General features: G+C 54.5%; 2 protein-coding genes across 3 annotated transcripts in view; one reads left to right on the top strand and one right to left on the bottom strand.

Annotated features, from left to right (window-relative positions):
• The first annotated feature begins 503 nt into the window (after positions 1 to 503).
• Positions 504 to 6,899, top strand: RITA1 (RBPJ interacting and tubulin associated 1). The gene is made up of 3 exons (XM_015567368.1): positions 504 to 634; positions 1,045 to 1,410; positions 5,905 to 6,899. The coding sequence occupies exons 2-3, from the start codon at positions 1,109 to 1,111 to the stop codon at positions 6,374 to 6,376; spliced, it is 774 nt and encodes a 257-aa protein (XP_015422854.1). The 5' UTR covers positions 504 to 634; positions 1,045 to 1,108; the 3' UTR covers positions 6,377 to 6,899.
• Positions 6,900 to 8,408: 1,509 nt separating this feature from the next.
• IQCD (IQ motif containing D) overlaps positions 8,409 to 14,923 on the bottom strand; it is a 16,163-nt gene continuing 9,648 nt past the window's right edge. For both annotated transcript variants that reach the window (XM_015567367.1, XM_006768940.2), the window contains exons 2-5: positions 13,471 to 14,276; positions 12,285 to 12,518; positions 10,400 to 10,471; positions 8,409 to 9,101 (exon numbers count right to left, since the gene is read on the bottom strand). In XM_015567367.1, coding sequence (XP_015422853.1) covers positions 8,799 to 9,101; positions 10,400 to 10,471; positions 12,285 to 12,518; positions 13,471 to 14,199 — 1,338 coding nt within the window. In that variant the 5' untranslated portion in view covers positions 14,200 to 14,276 and the 3' untranslated portion in view covers positions 8,409 to 8,798. The remainder of the gene's footprint in view (positions 9,102 to 10,399; positions 10,472 to 12,284; positions 12,519 to 13,470; positions 14,277 to 14,923) is intronic.

Raw genomic sequence — 14,923 nt, forward strand, 5'->3', positions numbered from 1 at the left:
TGTTGATGGACGCGCGGAGCACACGTCGCTAGGGCCCGGCTGTCCCCGGGAGTCGGTCCGCGCGGTACCTGGGGCAGGACCTGGGCGGCCGGGGTTCCAGGATTCCGGGGTCCCCACAGAAGAGTCCATCCCGCGTGGAGAGGGGTACTGAGGGTTGCAGCCGACGTCCAGGAGCCAGGATACTCAGGAGAGAAAAACTCAAGAATGCAGGGTCGCATCACACACGGACACAGACGATAGTGCGGTAAAGGCCTTGGGGCTGGGGAAGGGGGGGGCGGTGAAGGCCTTGGGCCGGGGGTAAGTATTGTTGTAATACTTTCAACAATAAAGATAAAATTTTTTTTAAAAAAAAGAATGCAGGATCCTGGGACATCAACCCAGACACTGATTTGGGGGTGGAGCATGTGGGGCATTTGAGGGGCGTGACCCCCCTATGTAGAATGGTTACGTGCACAAGCTCTGCACTGCTGCCAGGTTCACATTTCGCTTCCTCTGTTTTAGCTTTATAGGTGTGACTGGCACTTGTGACGTCACCTTTTGGAGCCTCAGTTTTGTCGCCTGTAGACATAAAGCTGCTTCACAGAACTGATGAGAGGATTCAGTGAGACAGCACTTCCAGAGCGGTTTGCAGGAGGTAGGAGTGAGAGTGACCGGTTCTTTCCTGCCCCGTAAATATATACAGGATTCAGACCTGCCCTGTCTTCCCCTCCCACCATAATTTGTTTTGTGGTTGGTGCCAAAATGGACACAAGCCCCATCTCTCCTTCATCCCTCTAGCAGTCTGTAAATATTCATCGAGTGCACACTGTATGCTAGGAATGCATATTCATTAAAAATGTGCCTGTAGCACCCCTCTCCCCGTCATTGTGACAGCTAAAAAAAAGTCCAACAGATTTCCGAAATGTCCCCTGAGGTTGGCAGTTCGCCTTTGCGGAGAGGTCTGCTTGACCCTTTTGCCCTTGGGATGGGGACTTAAGAGACTGCCAGTCTTTCCCTGATGACACTGCCGATGACAGAGGGATGGCACCCTGACCCCTTTCACAGGGAGCTCTGGAGGCATGGCCTGGTGGGCAGAGCATGCCTGCGGTCACCTGGCACCACGGGCAGCATGAAGACCCCTGTGGAGCTGGCCATCAGTGGGATGCAGACCCTCCACCGTCAGCACCGCTGCAGGGGCGGCTATCAGGTCAAGGCCAGGGCATCGTACGTGGATGAGACTTTGTTTGGCAGCCCTTCAGGCGCCCGGCCCACGCCGCCAGACTTTGACCCACCCTGGGTGGAGAAGGCCAACAGACCCAAAGGAGTGGGCAGAGAGGCTCCACGGGCTTTGGGGGCCAATGGGAGCTGTGAGACCACCTCCTCCAGGGGCAGTACCCCGACCCTCACCCCAAGGAAGAAGAACAAATACAGGTAACAGCATGGGGAGATGCACTCCTGCACTCAGTATTGCCACCTAGGTTCCTCTTAGAGTCCTGCTGTTCACATGCTGTGTGACCTTGGGCAAGCCCCTTGCCCTCTCTGAACTATAATTTTCTCATGTGGAAAGTGAGATTTAGTGGTTTTACTGAGAGGATTAAGTGAGGTGAGGTGTGTACTGTGCTGGGCACAGTAACCTGACACTTAGGAAAGCTCTTGATAAATAGTAGTGAGACTGGCATCTGAGGCCCAGAGAGGTCAGGATTGGCCCAAGATTACAGAGCAGTTTGCATAAGATTACTGGTGTGGTTGACCCATGAAATGACATAGATTTGCTGGTTTCAGATTTCAGCACGTCATTTTGAAAATGGTTCTTGCTGCATTTTCATGAACAAGTTAGAAAACCAGGAGCTGATGCTAATGGTTATAAAGTAACTAGAGGCCCAATGCACTAAATTCATGCACTCAGGGCAGGCCCTCAGCAGCCTGCGCCCTCTCGTAGTCCAGGAGCCCTCGGGGGATGTCCCACTGCCAGGGAAGAGAGAGAGGTTCCTGGCATTGCCGCTGTGCTCACCAGCCATGAGCCCAGCTTCTGGCACACTGACCACCAGGGGGCAGCTCCTGCATTGAGCATCTGCCCCCTGGTGGTCGTTGCACATCATAGTGACCGGTCGTTCTGCTGTTGGGTCAATTTGCATATTAGCCTTTTATTATATATTAGGGGCCCTGTGCACAAAAATTTGTGCACTCGGGGGAGGGGGGGGATGCTTCAGCCCGGCCTGTGCCCTCTCCCAGTCTGGGACCCCTCAGGGGATGACCACCTGCTGGCTTAGGCCCGCTCCCCGGGGGGATTGGGCCTAAGATGTCAATCAGACATCCCTCTGGCAGTCCGGCAGCCCTCAGGCGATGTCCACTTTCCAGTGGGAAGCAGGACTAAACTGCAGTCGGACATCTTTAGAGCTGCTGAGGAGGCAGGAGAGGCTCCCCCCACCACCGCTATACTGGCAGCCATCAGCCTGGCTTGTGGCTGAGCAGAGCTCCTCCCATGTGAGAGCGCCCTGACCACCGATGCCTGGCCCGTCTGGGTGAGTGGCTAAGGGCCGTTTTCAGGCTGGCGGGCAACTGAAGTTCCCAACCTCTCCTCTTTTTCTTTCTTTTTTTTAATTCTGGGATTTATTTACCTTCTATGGCTGTCACTGGAGCTGAGAGCCAGCTTTAGCTCTGAGGCCGGCTCCAGCTTGAGGCCTCAGCTGCTGAAAGCTGGAATCTAGTGTTTGTTTGGGTTCTATAATTGCAACAGTGTTGCAGTCCTGCTAGCTCCAGCTCTGACTGCTGAAAGCAGGTTTCTGGGGGTTTATTTACCTTCTATAATTGCAACATTGTTTCTTAGACTGCAGCTTAGAAGCCGGCAGTGGCAGGCGGGGAACCTTGGCTTCCTCCATCACTGGAGAAAGCAAGCATCCTGTTCACTTCAGCTGCCTGGCTGCCGGCTGCCATCTTGTTGGCAGTTAATTTGCATATCTCGCCGATTAGCCAATGGGAAGGGTAGTGAAGTTACAGTTTATTACCATGTTTCTCTATTATTAGATAGGATAATTAGATTAGAATGATATTATTGGGATTATTCCAGATTAATATCAACCTGGAAGGAGATATCTGGTAGTGGACCTCAGGGTTCCTTCTTGTTTATTTATCAGTGGTTTGGACAAAGACACAGGAGACTGGTGTTTTTATTGCTTATGGCTGCCAGAACAAAATACCATAGACTGGGGGGCTTACCAACAGAAATTTATTGAAGTCCAAGGTCAGGGTGCCCGCAGGGCTGATTTCTCCTGAAGCCTCTCCTTGGCTTGCAGAAGGCCACCTTGTCACTGTGTCCTCATCTGACCTTTTCTCTGAGTGTGTATACTCCTGATGTCTCTTCTTAAAGGGACACCATCCCTATTGGATTAGGGGCCCACCCTCATGACCTCATTTAACCCTAATTACCTCTTTAAAATTCAACATGAATTTTGGGAGGTCACAAATCACTCCATAACAACTAGTTAATCATATTTAGGATCCATGCTGAGCCAGGAGGGACATACTTTAGTCAAGAAAAGGAAATGGCCGAAACCGGTTTGGCTCAGTGGATGGAGCGTCGGCCTACGGACTGAAAGGTCCCGGGTTCGATTCCGGTCAAGGGCATGTAACTGGGTTGCGGGCACGTCCCCAGTGGGGGATGTGCCGGAGGCAGCTGAGCAATGTTTCTCTCTCATCGATGTTTCTAACTCTCTATCTCTCTACCTTCCTCTCTGTAAAAAATCAATAAAATATATTTAAAAAAAAAAAAAAAAAAAAGAAAAGGAAATGGTGTCTGTTTAAGGAGATAAAAATTCAACGAGATAAAAGGAAGACTTGTTATTATTGTGTCAGGTTGAGGGCAATGTCCCTGACAAGGTCTGGTTGACATTAGCAGCACTGATACCTACAACTTGGCTGAAAATGCTGATGTAAATGTAGGCTGTATGAGCAGAAGTATGGTGTCCATGACAAGGGAGGTTACAATCAACCCCATGCTCTCCTGGAGGATGGAGTCTTGTGCTGGATGCTGACACGTAGAGGGTTTCACATGAGAAGGTGCATCAGACAGACATGTGTTTCCATCAGATATGGTTTGAGAAGTTAAACCAAGTAGCAAAAGGTTGACTTTTCAATTTGGAAATTTGAGCACTTTTAGTCCTGGCCTAAAACCATGGACCTCACAGTTGTGGGATTAATTTTTTTTTTAAACATATTTTATTGATTTTTTACAGAGAGGAAGGGAGATAGAGAGTTAGAAACATCGATGAGAGTGAAACATCAATCAGCTGCCTCCTGCACATCTCCCACTGGGGATATGCCCGCAACCAAGGTACATGCCATTGACCGGAATCAAACCCGGGACCCTTCAGTCCGCAGGCCAACGCTCTATCCACTGAGCCAAACCGGTTTCGGCGGGATTAATTTTTTTTAAAAAAGAATAATTGCTGAATGAATCTAATGAAAGATGAGAGGCCGAGAAGGCATGTGTATGTCTGATTCACTGGTTGAGAACTTGGTCCTTGAGCCAGGCTGGATTTGAATCTTCTCCCTTCCCTCCTCCTTGCTATGGGGCTTCACCCTCCCCAAACCTCAGTTTTCATGTCTGTAAAATGGTATTATCGATCTCTCCCTCCTGTGGATGTTGTGAGAAGTAATGAGATAATGTATGTGACATGCTGAGTCCAGGGCCTGTAAAGCCCTAGCTGGTTTAGCTCAGTGGATAGACCCTTCTGACCGAAGGGTCCCGAGTTCAATTCTGGTCAAGGGCATGTACCTTGGTTGCAGGCTCCTCCCCAGCCTGGGCCCTGGTCAGGGCATGTGCAGGAGGCACCCAGATATGGTTTCCGCCAGACATGGTTTGAGAAGTTAAACCAAGTAGCGAAAGGTTGACTCTCTCACATCAATCTTTCTGTCTTTCTAAAATCAATGGAAAAATATCTTCTGGTGAGGATTAACAAAAATAAATAAATAAATATATCAGTAAATATTCAAAAATTCAAATCAGAAGGGCCAGGGGACTACAAAGGATTCAGCTTATGGGGCTACTATGAAAAAGGAAAAGGAGAGGCTAAAGAAGAAGTGAAGGTTATAAAGACCAGCATTGCCGAAACCGGTTTGGCTCAGTGGATAGAGCGTAGGCCTGCGGACTGAAAGGTCCCAGGTTCGATTCCGGTCAAGGGCATGTACCTGGGTTGCGGGCACATCCCCAGTAGGAGATGTGCAGGAGGCAGATGATCGATGTTTCTCATTGATGTTTCTAACTCTCTATCTCTCTCTCTTCCTCTCTGTAAAAAAAAAATCAATAAAATATATTAAAAAAATAAAAAATAAAGACCAGCATTGTATTAATTAGGGCTTTTAGTTGCAAGTGACAGAAAACTTATCCCAAACTGGCTTCAGCAGAAAAAGGGAATTTGGGCCTTACGTAACCGGGGCTCAAACCATCATTGGGATCCTGTCTTCATCTTAGTGCAGCTTTCCCTCACATGTTACAGGTGAAATGCCACCAGCTGCTTTGCCCTTATATCCGCCAGCTTTTCAAAGTCAGGAGGCAGAAAAACATCTTTCCTAGTAGTTTCAGCAAAGGTCCTAAGGCAGACTCTGATTGGACCGAATGGGTCAGATGGCCATTCCTGACCAATCAGTGTGGCCAGAGGAGTGAAATATGCAAATTGACCAGGCCTGGGGCACATGCCAAGGAACAGGGGGACTGGGTGCTAGGCAGGGGCAAAATAGCAGAGGTGGAGGTAGTGGTACATGAGGGGGTTGTGGCCTCACTGAGTGCCGGGCTGGGAGACAGGGACTTCTGGGATCTACCAGCTGCCCTCTCTACTGCTGCAGGTGCCTGGCAGGGGTGGCATGGGGTGGGCGGGTGTTAAGGTTGTAGGGTTTATTCACTCACTTCGTTTCTCTTCCCTTTGCCAGACTGATCAGCCACACTCCTTCTTACTGTGATGAGTCACTATTTGGCTCCCGACCCGTGGGCACCTGCTGGGAGGCCCCGTGGATGGTGAAGGGGGGTGCTTCAAAACTCCACACGCTCTTCTGGACACCCCCAGCCACCCCGAGGGGCCACCTGCCCCACCCCAGGGAGACCCCAGTGCGCACCATTCACCCATCTGCTCCCACGAAGACAGAGCCCAGGGAGGGGTCCGAAGCTGGGAAGGTGTCCAAGGGTGGATTAGACTCTCCACCGGCTCTGCATGTCCCCAGCACTGGCCGCCCACCCACCGGTGGCTCCCCGACGAGTGGGCCTCGGGATCCCAGGCCTTCACCATCCGGGGTGACCTTCCGGAGCCCCCTGGTGACTCCCAGGGCTCGGTCAGTCAGTGCTTCAGTGCCAGCTACGTCCCAGCGAGGGGGTGCCACCCCGAGACCAAAGCCCCCTTGGAAATGAGTTTCCTCGTCCTTTCATCAGGTTTACCCACAGCAAGGGGAGGCGTTTCAGAGGATGGCACAGGTGGGGGGCTCCTGGGGAGACCCCCAGGCGTCGGCGAGGCACTCACTGCAGCAGGCACGGCGAGGGTGGTCAGGGACACCCTCTGTCCTGACAACCTCTGGTTCCCTGCTGCCCCACAATGTGGATGTAAGGGCCACCCCTTGAGAGGTCTGTTCTAGTCCCGTCGTAGCCACATGCTGTATCGGTGCCAACCCAGGGATGCCCCCCATCACTCCCACACATTGTCTTGCCGCCAAGTATGAATAAATGGTGTGGTCGCCAATCTGGAGGGTTCTCCCCCCCCACCATGAAACCCCCCTTCAAGCCAAACTTCCTGCTCAGGATGAGTTTCCAGCTGAGACTGGAGGCCTCAGAGGTTTCCCTGGCACGGTGTCCCGGTGATATGTGGGTGGACTTTTTATTTTAATGATCATGTATTTATTTTCACGTATTAAATATGTCAATAGTCACAAAGCCATGATTTTCACTATCTTTTTTCCTTACGGGAAAAGCTGAGTTGGGTTAAATAGCATTTAATGATATAGCAAGGGAGCACAGAAATGGTGACAGTGGCAAGTGGGGGCCGGAAGTTCCAGAACCCGGGCCTCAAGCAACACTGGGGCCTCTGCCCGTCGGTTTCAACTACTGCCACCAACTAGGGGGTCGGCTGGTTCTTCCTGAGATGAGACTCTGGGCTAGAGTCTCATGCATTTCCCGCCTTTTCAAAAAACAAAACACACAGTGACTGGGACCTGACCAAGCCGAGCGGTCCAAGGCCAGAAAGTTTCGTGCATCTGGAGAGCTCCCGGGGTCGAGGCCCGAGGGATCAGACGCGCCTTCCCTGCACCGAGGCTCGTCAGCTGCACCACCTGGGTCGGGCCCCTTACAGGCACCAGCAGGGCCTTGGCTCAGATGGAGTCGCACCAGGATCCCAACATCCTGGCGAGTTTGGGGGGGCCTGGGCTTTGGGCCTTGCCTTGACCCGCTTTTCCCCTGATGTACCTCCAAGAAGCACAGGGATTCCAGAACCAGCCAGAAGCCCCATCATAGGTTCTGTGCTGCCTCTAGGGAAGGGAAAGGAGGGGAGGGGGGGGGAGGGGAGGGGAGGGGAAGGGAAGCAGTCCAGGAGGGACCGCCAGTGGCCAGGGCCAGGGATGCATGTGCAGACACCACTTGGGGCAGGTGGGGCATGAGGCAAGCAAGTCAGCAGCTCTCTTGGCATTTTATTTTTTTTTCAACCAAGGTACATGCCCTTGACCAGAGCCGAACCTGGGACCTTTCAGTCCGCAGGCCTACGCTCTATCCACTAAGCCAAACCGGTTTGGCCTCTCTTGGCATTTTAAACATGTGGGACGTTTAAACTTCCTAGAACTTTCACGAAGAATTAGTTCCCTCCCTTCCAGCTCCCATTTACACACACACACCCTCCCCCGTTTAAATAGACATGAGCCAGAAATACCTCTTTCCTCCGACTAGACTAAAAGAGAGGCAACAGCCTGAGTGTGACAATAAGGGGCAACTGACAAGGCCACAGCGCCTGGGAAGACTGTGGGGCGTGGTGGGGACTGGGGCAGCCTGCAGTCTCCGCCTTCTAGCGGGTGCTGCAGCTCAGCTCTGGAAGAGCCCAGAGTTTCTGGTTGGTGAGAATTTTCCAGAAAAGGCAGGAAGCTGGATTTCTGTGTGAGGGCCCCTGATTTTTTTTTAATACCAGCAGTGAATTTTAAAAAGATACATTGTTCAACTACCTGGGCACCAGATAAAGCCCGTGGAGGCCGCTGGTCTATGATCCTGGGACACCTGAGCTTTCACAGTGCTGATGGCGGGAGAAGCTGTGGGCAACCGGGCAATCCCAGAGCGGAGCTGAGGGCAGGAAAGCCGGGTCCTGGATGTTTCTCTCTCATCGATGTTTCTGACTCTCTTTCTCTCTCCCTTCCTCTCTGTGAAAAATCAATAAAATATATTTAAAAAAAAAAAAAGAAAGCCGGGTCCTGCTGGAGCTCTGCCTGCCCCCCACCCTCGGTGGGCAGACCGACCGGGTGACGTGTCCATCGTGGCCTTGGCGGCTTCTGGCCTGGGACCAAGGGGGCTGCAGCCTGGGCTCCGGCCTCCCATGGAGGCTGAAGGGAGGAATGGTTAGTGCTGACACCCTGCATGCTCCCCTCATGAAGACGGCATTTACAGGCATGGACACGCATAGCCAACCACCCTGGGTAAAATGAGGTTTATTCACAGGAAGTGGTTTAAAATGGTTTTTAATTTTGAAAAAAGTGTGAAAGTTATGATCGCCGGGCTTCCTGGTCCCAGTGGCTTCCTGGCCGGTTCTCAGGGGGAAGGGGGGAGGCCGTGCACGGGATCAGAGCAGGGCTTGGGGGTGGGGGGCTCATTTCTTGCCCTTGCCCTTGCCCTTGCCCTTCTCGCCCTTCGCCTTGCCCTTGCCCCGTTTCTTCCTCTTGGACCTGAGCAGGGAGCGGACCAGGTAGCCCTTCCACACGGCCTGGATGACCGTGGCCGCCCTCACCATGCGCATCATTTCCTGCTCGTCCTCCATCCTCTTCTTGGAGGTGATCTCCCGCTCCTCCCGGATCTGGGAGAACTCCTCCACCAGCACCTCGTACCTCTGCTGCAGCTCCTCCAGCTGGATCTTCTCCTCCTTGTGGATGATGTCCAGCTCCTCGTACTCGTCCTGCGGAGGGTCGGTCGGTGGGCTCACCTGGCATCGGGCCTGCCTGCCACGCCCTCTGCATGCACCCGCCCTTCCCGCAGGGGCTCCTGGGCCAGCAAGGCCACCTGCACTAGGCTTTCTGCCTCCAGGGCAGGAAGTGAGTGCGAGAGGTGATGAGGTCCATCCTAGTACGAGGTGGGACCCAGGAATGAGCACGGCTTGTGGTTGGCCAGACTGAGTCCAAATCCCAGCTCAGCCACACCGTTCAAGCCTTCGTTTTTCCTCATCTGAGGCATGGTGCAATTGCAAACGCAGGAGAGGGTGTTGGGAGCTGCTTCCAGGATGAAATGACACAGGACAACACAATTACTGGACGTGGTGCCAAACACGCGTGGGGGCGTAAACAGTGCAAGCTGCTGCCACTGAAGCCGTCCGTTTCACAAAGAGCGTGCATGGCACTTCCTCAGGGGCTAAGTCCCACAGTTCTCCCTTATGTCTAACTCCAGCCTCTCCTGCTGTAGCTCACATCCATCTCCCTCCCTCCCACTCACGGTTGCCAGCCTCCCCAGGGCCCCCTCCCCAGAGCACTCGTGGTCAGACAGCCAGGCCCCGACTTGCCCTTCCCTGAGCAGCACACTGACTGGACCCCGGAGGTTGATGCCACCTCCAGTGCCCACCAGGCTTCCTGGCCCCACAGCCAGGGCCGTGGGCCACCGCGGTTATCACGGAGCTGGGTGGGGGGTATTGTAGGCCACCATTCCCTGAGCACTTCCTGCAGGCCAGACCCCGTTGGGGACACAAGCACTGGCGACAGTGGTGCCTCACTGACCGCACCCTGGCCCTGCCTGGGGGTGACGACCTGTTGATCATGCACAGAAATGGGCCCAGGAAGGCCAAGCCCCTCGCTTAGGGCCCACAGCTGGTGAGTGACGAGAGGAGAACCTTCCTCCCTGCTGGGCCCCAGCACCTGGCCCGTGGCAGGCTCACAGTGGCCGAGGCAAGCGCTGGCCTGAGTCCATTGGGGATGAGCCCTGGCTTGGGTGCCGGCAGGGGCAGGGAGGACGGGATGTGGACACTAGATGGAGCCAAGATCATTGGCCCAGTGTCAAGCACTTAGTGGCTCACAGCTTCTGGATCCTTCCCCTTAGTGGCTCATAGCTTCTGGATCCTTCCCTTCCACCTCTCCCCTCGCTGCCCCAGGCTAGACAAACCCCAGATGCCAAGATCGGGGACCATCCTGGGGCCTCTCCTCCCATCCCCCACTCCCAGAGGATTGTGGGAAATACACTTGAGAGAGAGACCTGTGCAGCAACAAATACCTGCTTCTCGCTCATCTCCGTATCGTATTTCTGGATCCAGTTCTCGATTTCCGTCTCCACTTTATATTTCTTCTAAACAAATTAAAAATCCAGTTAGTCATTGACTGACGGGCTAGAGTTTACTATAAACAATGCCAAGCACGCTCCGCACCGGCCGGCCCTGTGGTGGGTGCCTTACATGCCTCGCCTGTGAATCCACATGAGGCAGGTCTCCCATTTCACAGATGAGGAAACCGAGGGTCAGACATGCTCACTCACTTGCCCAAGGACATAGAGCTGGGGAGTGCTAGAGCCCCATTTGAAGCCAGCAGTCTGGCTCCAGAACATTCTAAGCAGAGGGAGCAGCAGATGCAAAGGCCCTGGGGTGCAAACAAGCTTGTGGTGTTTCTAGAACAGAAGTCAAGCCAGTGGGGCTGAAGTGGAGTGTCGGAGGAGTGGTCCCGGGGAGGGCAGAGTGAGAAGCTGCGTGGCAGAGGGAGTGTCAGCAGGGGAAGGAGTTTGGGTTCTGGTGTAAGGGGGAGGGGAAGCTATTGGGTGGTTTAGATGCAGTGGAGGGTCGTGATCTAATTTTGCTTTTAAAAGAGATCCGCTCTTGCCCTAACTGGTTTGGCTCAGTGGATAGAGCATCGTCCTGCGGACTGAAGGGTACCAGGATTGATTCCGGGCATATACCTTGGTTGTGGACACATCCCCAGTAGGGGGTGCGCAGGAGGCAGCTGATCAATGTATCTCTCTCATCGATGTTTCTAACTCTCTATCCCTGTCCCTTCCTCTCTGTAAAAAAATCAATAAAATATATTTAAAAAAAAAATAAAAGAGAGCAGCTCCTAGCCACACAACGGAATGCTATTCAGCCATAAAAAGGAATGAAGTATTGTTACACGTTACATCCTGGGTGAACCTTGAAAACATGCTGCTGAGGGAAAGAAGCCAGAGACGAAAGGCCACGTGGTTTATGATTCTTTTTGTATGAAACGCCCAGAAGAGGCAAACCCATAGACGGAGAGGAGATGAGTGGTTTTTGGGGGGCTGGGGAAGGGAGGGTGTGGGAGAAACTGCTCGTGGGAGTGGGTTTGTTTTGGAGTGATGGAATGTCTGCAATTAGAGGCGCACAGCACTGTGAATGCGCTAAATGCCACCGAACTGTTCGCTCTAAAATGGCTAATCCCATGCCACGTGCATTTCACCTCAATTTAAGAATAACAACAAGCCAGCTTCCTAATCTACAGAGCAAGAATTCTCAACCTGGGCAGCACCGATGGGCCTGCGACCCCCAAGGATTGCCCACCCGTGTGGCTGTGTGCGCCTCGGCTTCTTGGTGGGGGAGAGGCCATGGCTTCCATCAGGTGCTCAGAAGAGTCATGACACGAAAATGAAACCGGGAACACGCATCAGAAAGGGTGCCCTCCGTCAGGAGAGGGACTGCAAAACACGCGAGTGCACAGGGGCCTGGGTCCTGGCTGAGATGAGGGAGAGGCATGGTGTGTACTGATGTACTGCGCACCGATCCCGCACCAGCTCTCTGCCTGTCATCTCACTGAATTCTTGTTAAGACTGAGTTGATCCCGTTCACTTTAAAGCTGTGGAAACTGAGGCTCGGGAATGGCCTGAGCTTCACATGCTCCTTTGGGTCCTTTGTACGGTACCGACAGGTGGGTTCCATCATCCCTGCCAGGCCCAGGGGAACAGGGAACCTGCCCCAGATCACGGAGGGGGCGTGCGGTAGCAGGACGGGCTGTCTCTGCTCCCAGGCCCGCGCGCCGCACCCTCCTGCCTCCCAGGGGACACCAGGTCCACCCTGAGCTTCCTGGCGGCTGGGGCAGCCCTGCCCTCCACGCTGGGCCCCCTCCACCCTGTCCCCGCTGCCGGGCGGCTCCCAGGGCACCTTCCTGAGCGCCTGCTCGGCCTCCCGGTTTTCCATGACCAGGCTGTGGAACTGCGAGCGCAGCTGCAGGGTGTCCTGCTGGATCTTGGCCACCCGCCCCTGCGAGGCCCGGTAGTCCGCCTTCTGCTGCTTCTCGGCCTCCTGCTTGGTGCGGAGCAGGCTGTTCTCCGAGAACTTGAGCACCTGGTGCAGGTGGTTTTTCAGTTCCTGGATCACAAAGTTCTCCTTCTCCACCTGGGCCCGGAAGAGGAGAGGCCGCGTTAACGCCTGCGTGACCACGGCTCAGCACAGGCGCCAGCCATTGCTGGGAGGTCACCTCGCCGAGTCCTGCCCCACCGCCGGTGGGCACAGGGACAGCGTGATGACAGGCCAGGAAGCGGAGGGCAAAGGGGTCAAGTCATCCGTCAGGTCTGTCTGACCCAGAGCCCGGGTTCGTGGCCACCCCCTCTCTTTCCTGGCATGAGTGGAGGGCAGGGGAGAGGGCTGGAACAGTGGGACACTCCTGCTGGGGCACCGTGGGGGTGCCCAGTTGGCAGAGACACAGCATGATGCACGAAGGTGTGATAAACACGCCCCACAGGATTGCCACCTGCTCTCCGTGAGTGCCTGGCTTGTCCCCTGCCCTCAGTTGGTTCAAAAACAGGGACAGCCCTGGCCGGTTTGGCTCAGTGGATAGAGCGTCGGCCTGTGGACTGAAGGTTCCCGGGTTCGATTCCGGTCAAGGGCACATGCCTGGGTCGTGGGCTGGATCCCCAGTAGGAGGCGTGCAGAAGGCAGCCAATCAATGATTCTCTCTCTCCCTCTCCCTTCCCCTCTGAAAAAAATAAAAACACATATTTTTTTAAAACTGTAATTAACCCAGCTCTTTAAATCCTATCTTCCTTACTGTGAACTCCATGAGGCTGGGACCATGCGGGCTTATTTATAAGACCTGGCACCTCGAAAAGTACTCAAAACCATATTCATGGAATAAATGAATGAAAACATCTACAGTGGGGCCTTGACTTACGAGTGTCCCAACTAATGAGTTTTTTGAGATACCAGCTGTCTCTCAGCTGATTTTTTGCATTGAGTTAAGTCAAGGCCCCCCTGTATTTAAATCCCAGGGGGAGGGGGGACCCAACTGCCAGAAGGTTTGGGCTGCCCGTGGGCTCCTTCCAGGACTTGCCCACACCGCGAGCGATACCTCCGCAGCCCTGCTCTTCATTCTCTCCTCTAGTTCGTTCTCCAGCGTGTCGATGACCTCCTGGTTCCTCCGGTTCCGCTTCGTGATCTCCTGGATGAACTGGCTCTTGTCTCTGGCTTCCATGGGGCAGGTGAGCAGCTTCTCAAACAGGAAGCCGCGGAGCTCCACCAGGCCGTCGATGAAGCCCTGGGCTCCCGGGCCCCTCTCCTGCGCGTGCGCCCGCACGAGCTGGGCCGCCTGCGGGCGGCTGAGCAGGAGTCTCAGGATGTTCTTGGTGGAGTCTTTGATCTGCTCCATGACCGGCAGGAGGTTGGATTTCTGCAGCTCGATGGAGAGGAGGAGGTCCCGGAACCAGGCTTCCTCCTCGAAATCTTCCTCGGCCTGCAGCTGCATCTCCTCCTCCTGCAGGTAGCTGACCTTGTCCACCAGCACCTGGCACAGGTCCTCGTGCTCCCGCACCGCCCTGGCGAGGTCCTCGCCCAGCAGGCCCGCCAGGTCCTCGGTGTTGTCTGCCACGTAGGACAGCAGTGTCACCAGCTCCACCTTTTGGATGGTCTCATCCAGCACGGACATGATCCTCTTGGTCTCGATGGTGGTGAGCTTGGTCTTCAAGGGGGTGAAGGGTTTCAGTGGGGACGCTGCCTTTTGGGGCGACTCTGCTATGGCCCTCATTTTGTTGATGTCAGGGACCTGGTAGAGGGCGCCCACGGCCAGGATGTCTGACGCCATGTTCCAAGCAGCCTCCTTGGTCTTCGTGGGTCCTGGGAGACTTCGATGGGCTAGACAGGCCTCCTGCCTCTGTTTTCCTGAAAAGGGAAGGGGCACGCAGTTAGGAGAGCTGTGCAGACGTCCGTGTGGCTGGTGTGGCCACCGCAACCATAAACTTGGCATTGAGGGGTCCCCGCAGGCGCTCTGCAGCTTGTCCACAGAGCCCCTCTCTGACAGCAGTTGGTGGCTTTGCGACAGCGACAGGGCCGCAGGGATTGGAGGGCCAAGTATGGAGGTGGGTCTCGGGCACAGGTGACGGGCAGGCGCCAACCAGGAATGTGGACATCATTCTAAGTATTTAAGTACAGAAAACTGGTCACACAGGTGCCGGAGGAGTTGAGAGGCCAACCAGGGCAAGGTGAAGTCCCCCCTTGCCAGCCCCCCAACCGGCCAAGGTTAAATTGGTAGTGGCAGGAAGCCACCACAGGAGGAGGTGGGGAGCTTCGGGGTCAGGGTCAGCCCGGGGTAGCCGGAACCCCAGCCATTTCCTATCCGGGAGAGGCTGCAGTTCCAGAGGACCTGTGGCCACTGCCACAAACAGCCCAAAGCAGAGAGGGAGAAGGACTCTGGCTTCTCCCTTCATCCCGCCCTCCAGTCTGACACCAGGGCCTCCCATTGGTCAAACCCAGTGAGGAACCAACTGACAAGGGAGCCTGGGCAATGCAGCCTGGGGATGGGGGGTGTG

Source organism: Myotis davidii, unplaced genomic scaffold (genome assembly GCF_000327345.1).
Source record: "Myotis davidii unplaced genomic scaffold, ASM32734v1 scaffold223, whole genome shotgun sequence".
NCBI classification, from domain to species: domain Eukaryota; kingdom Metazoa; phylum Chordata; class Mammalia; order Chiroptera; family Vespertilionidae; genus Myotis; species Myotis davidii.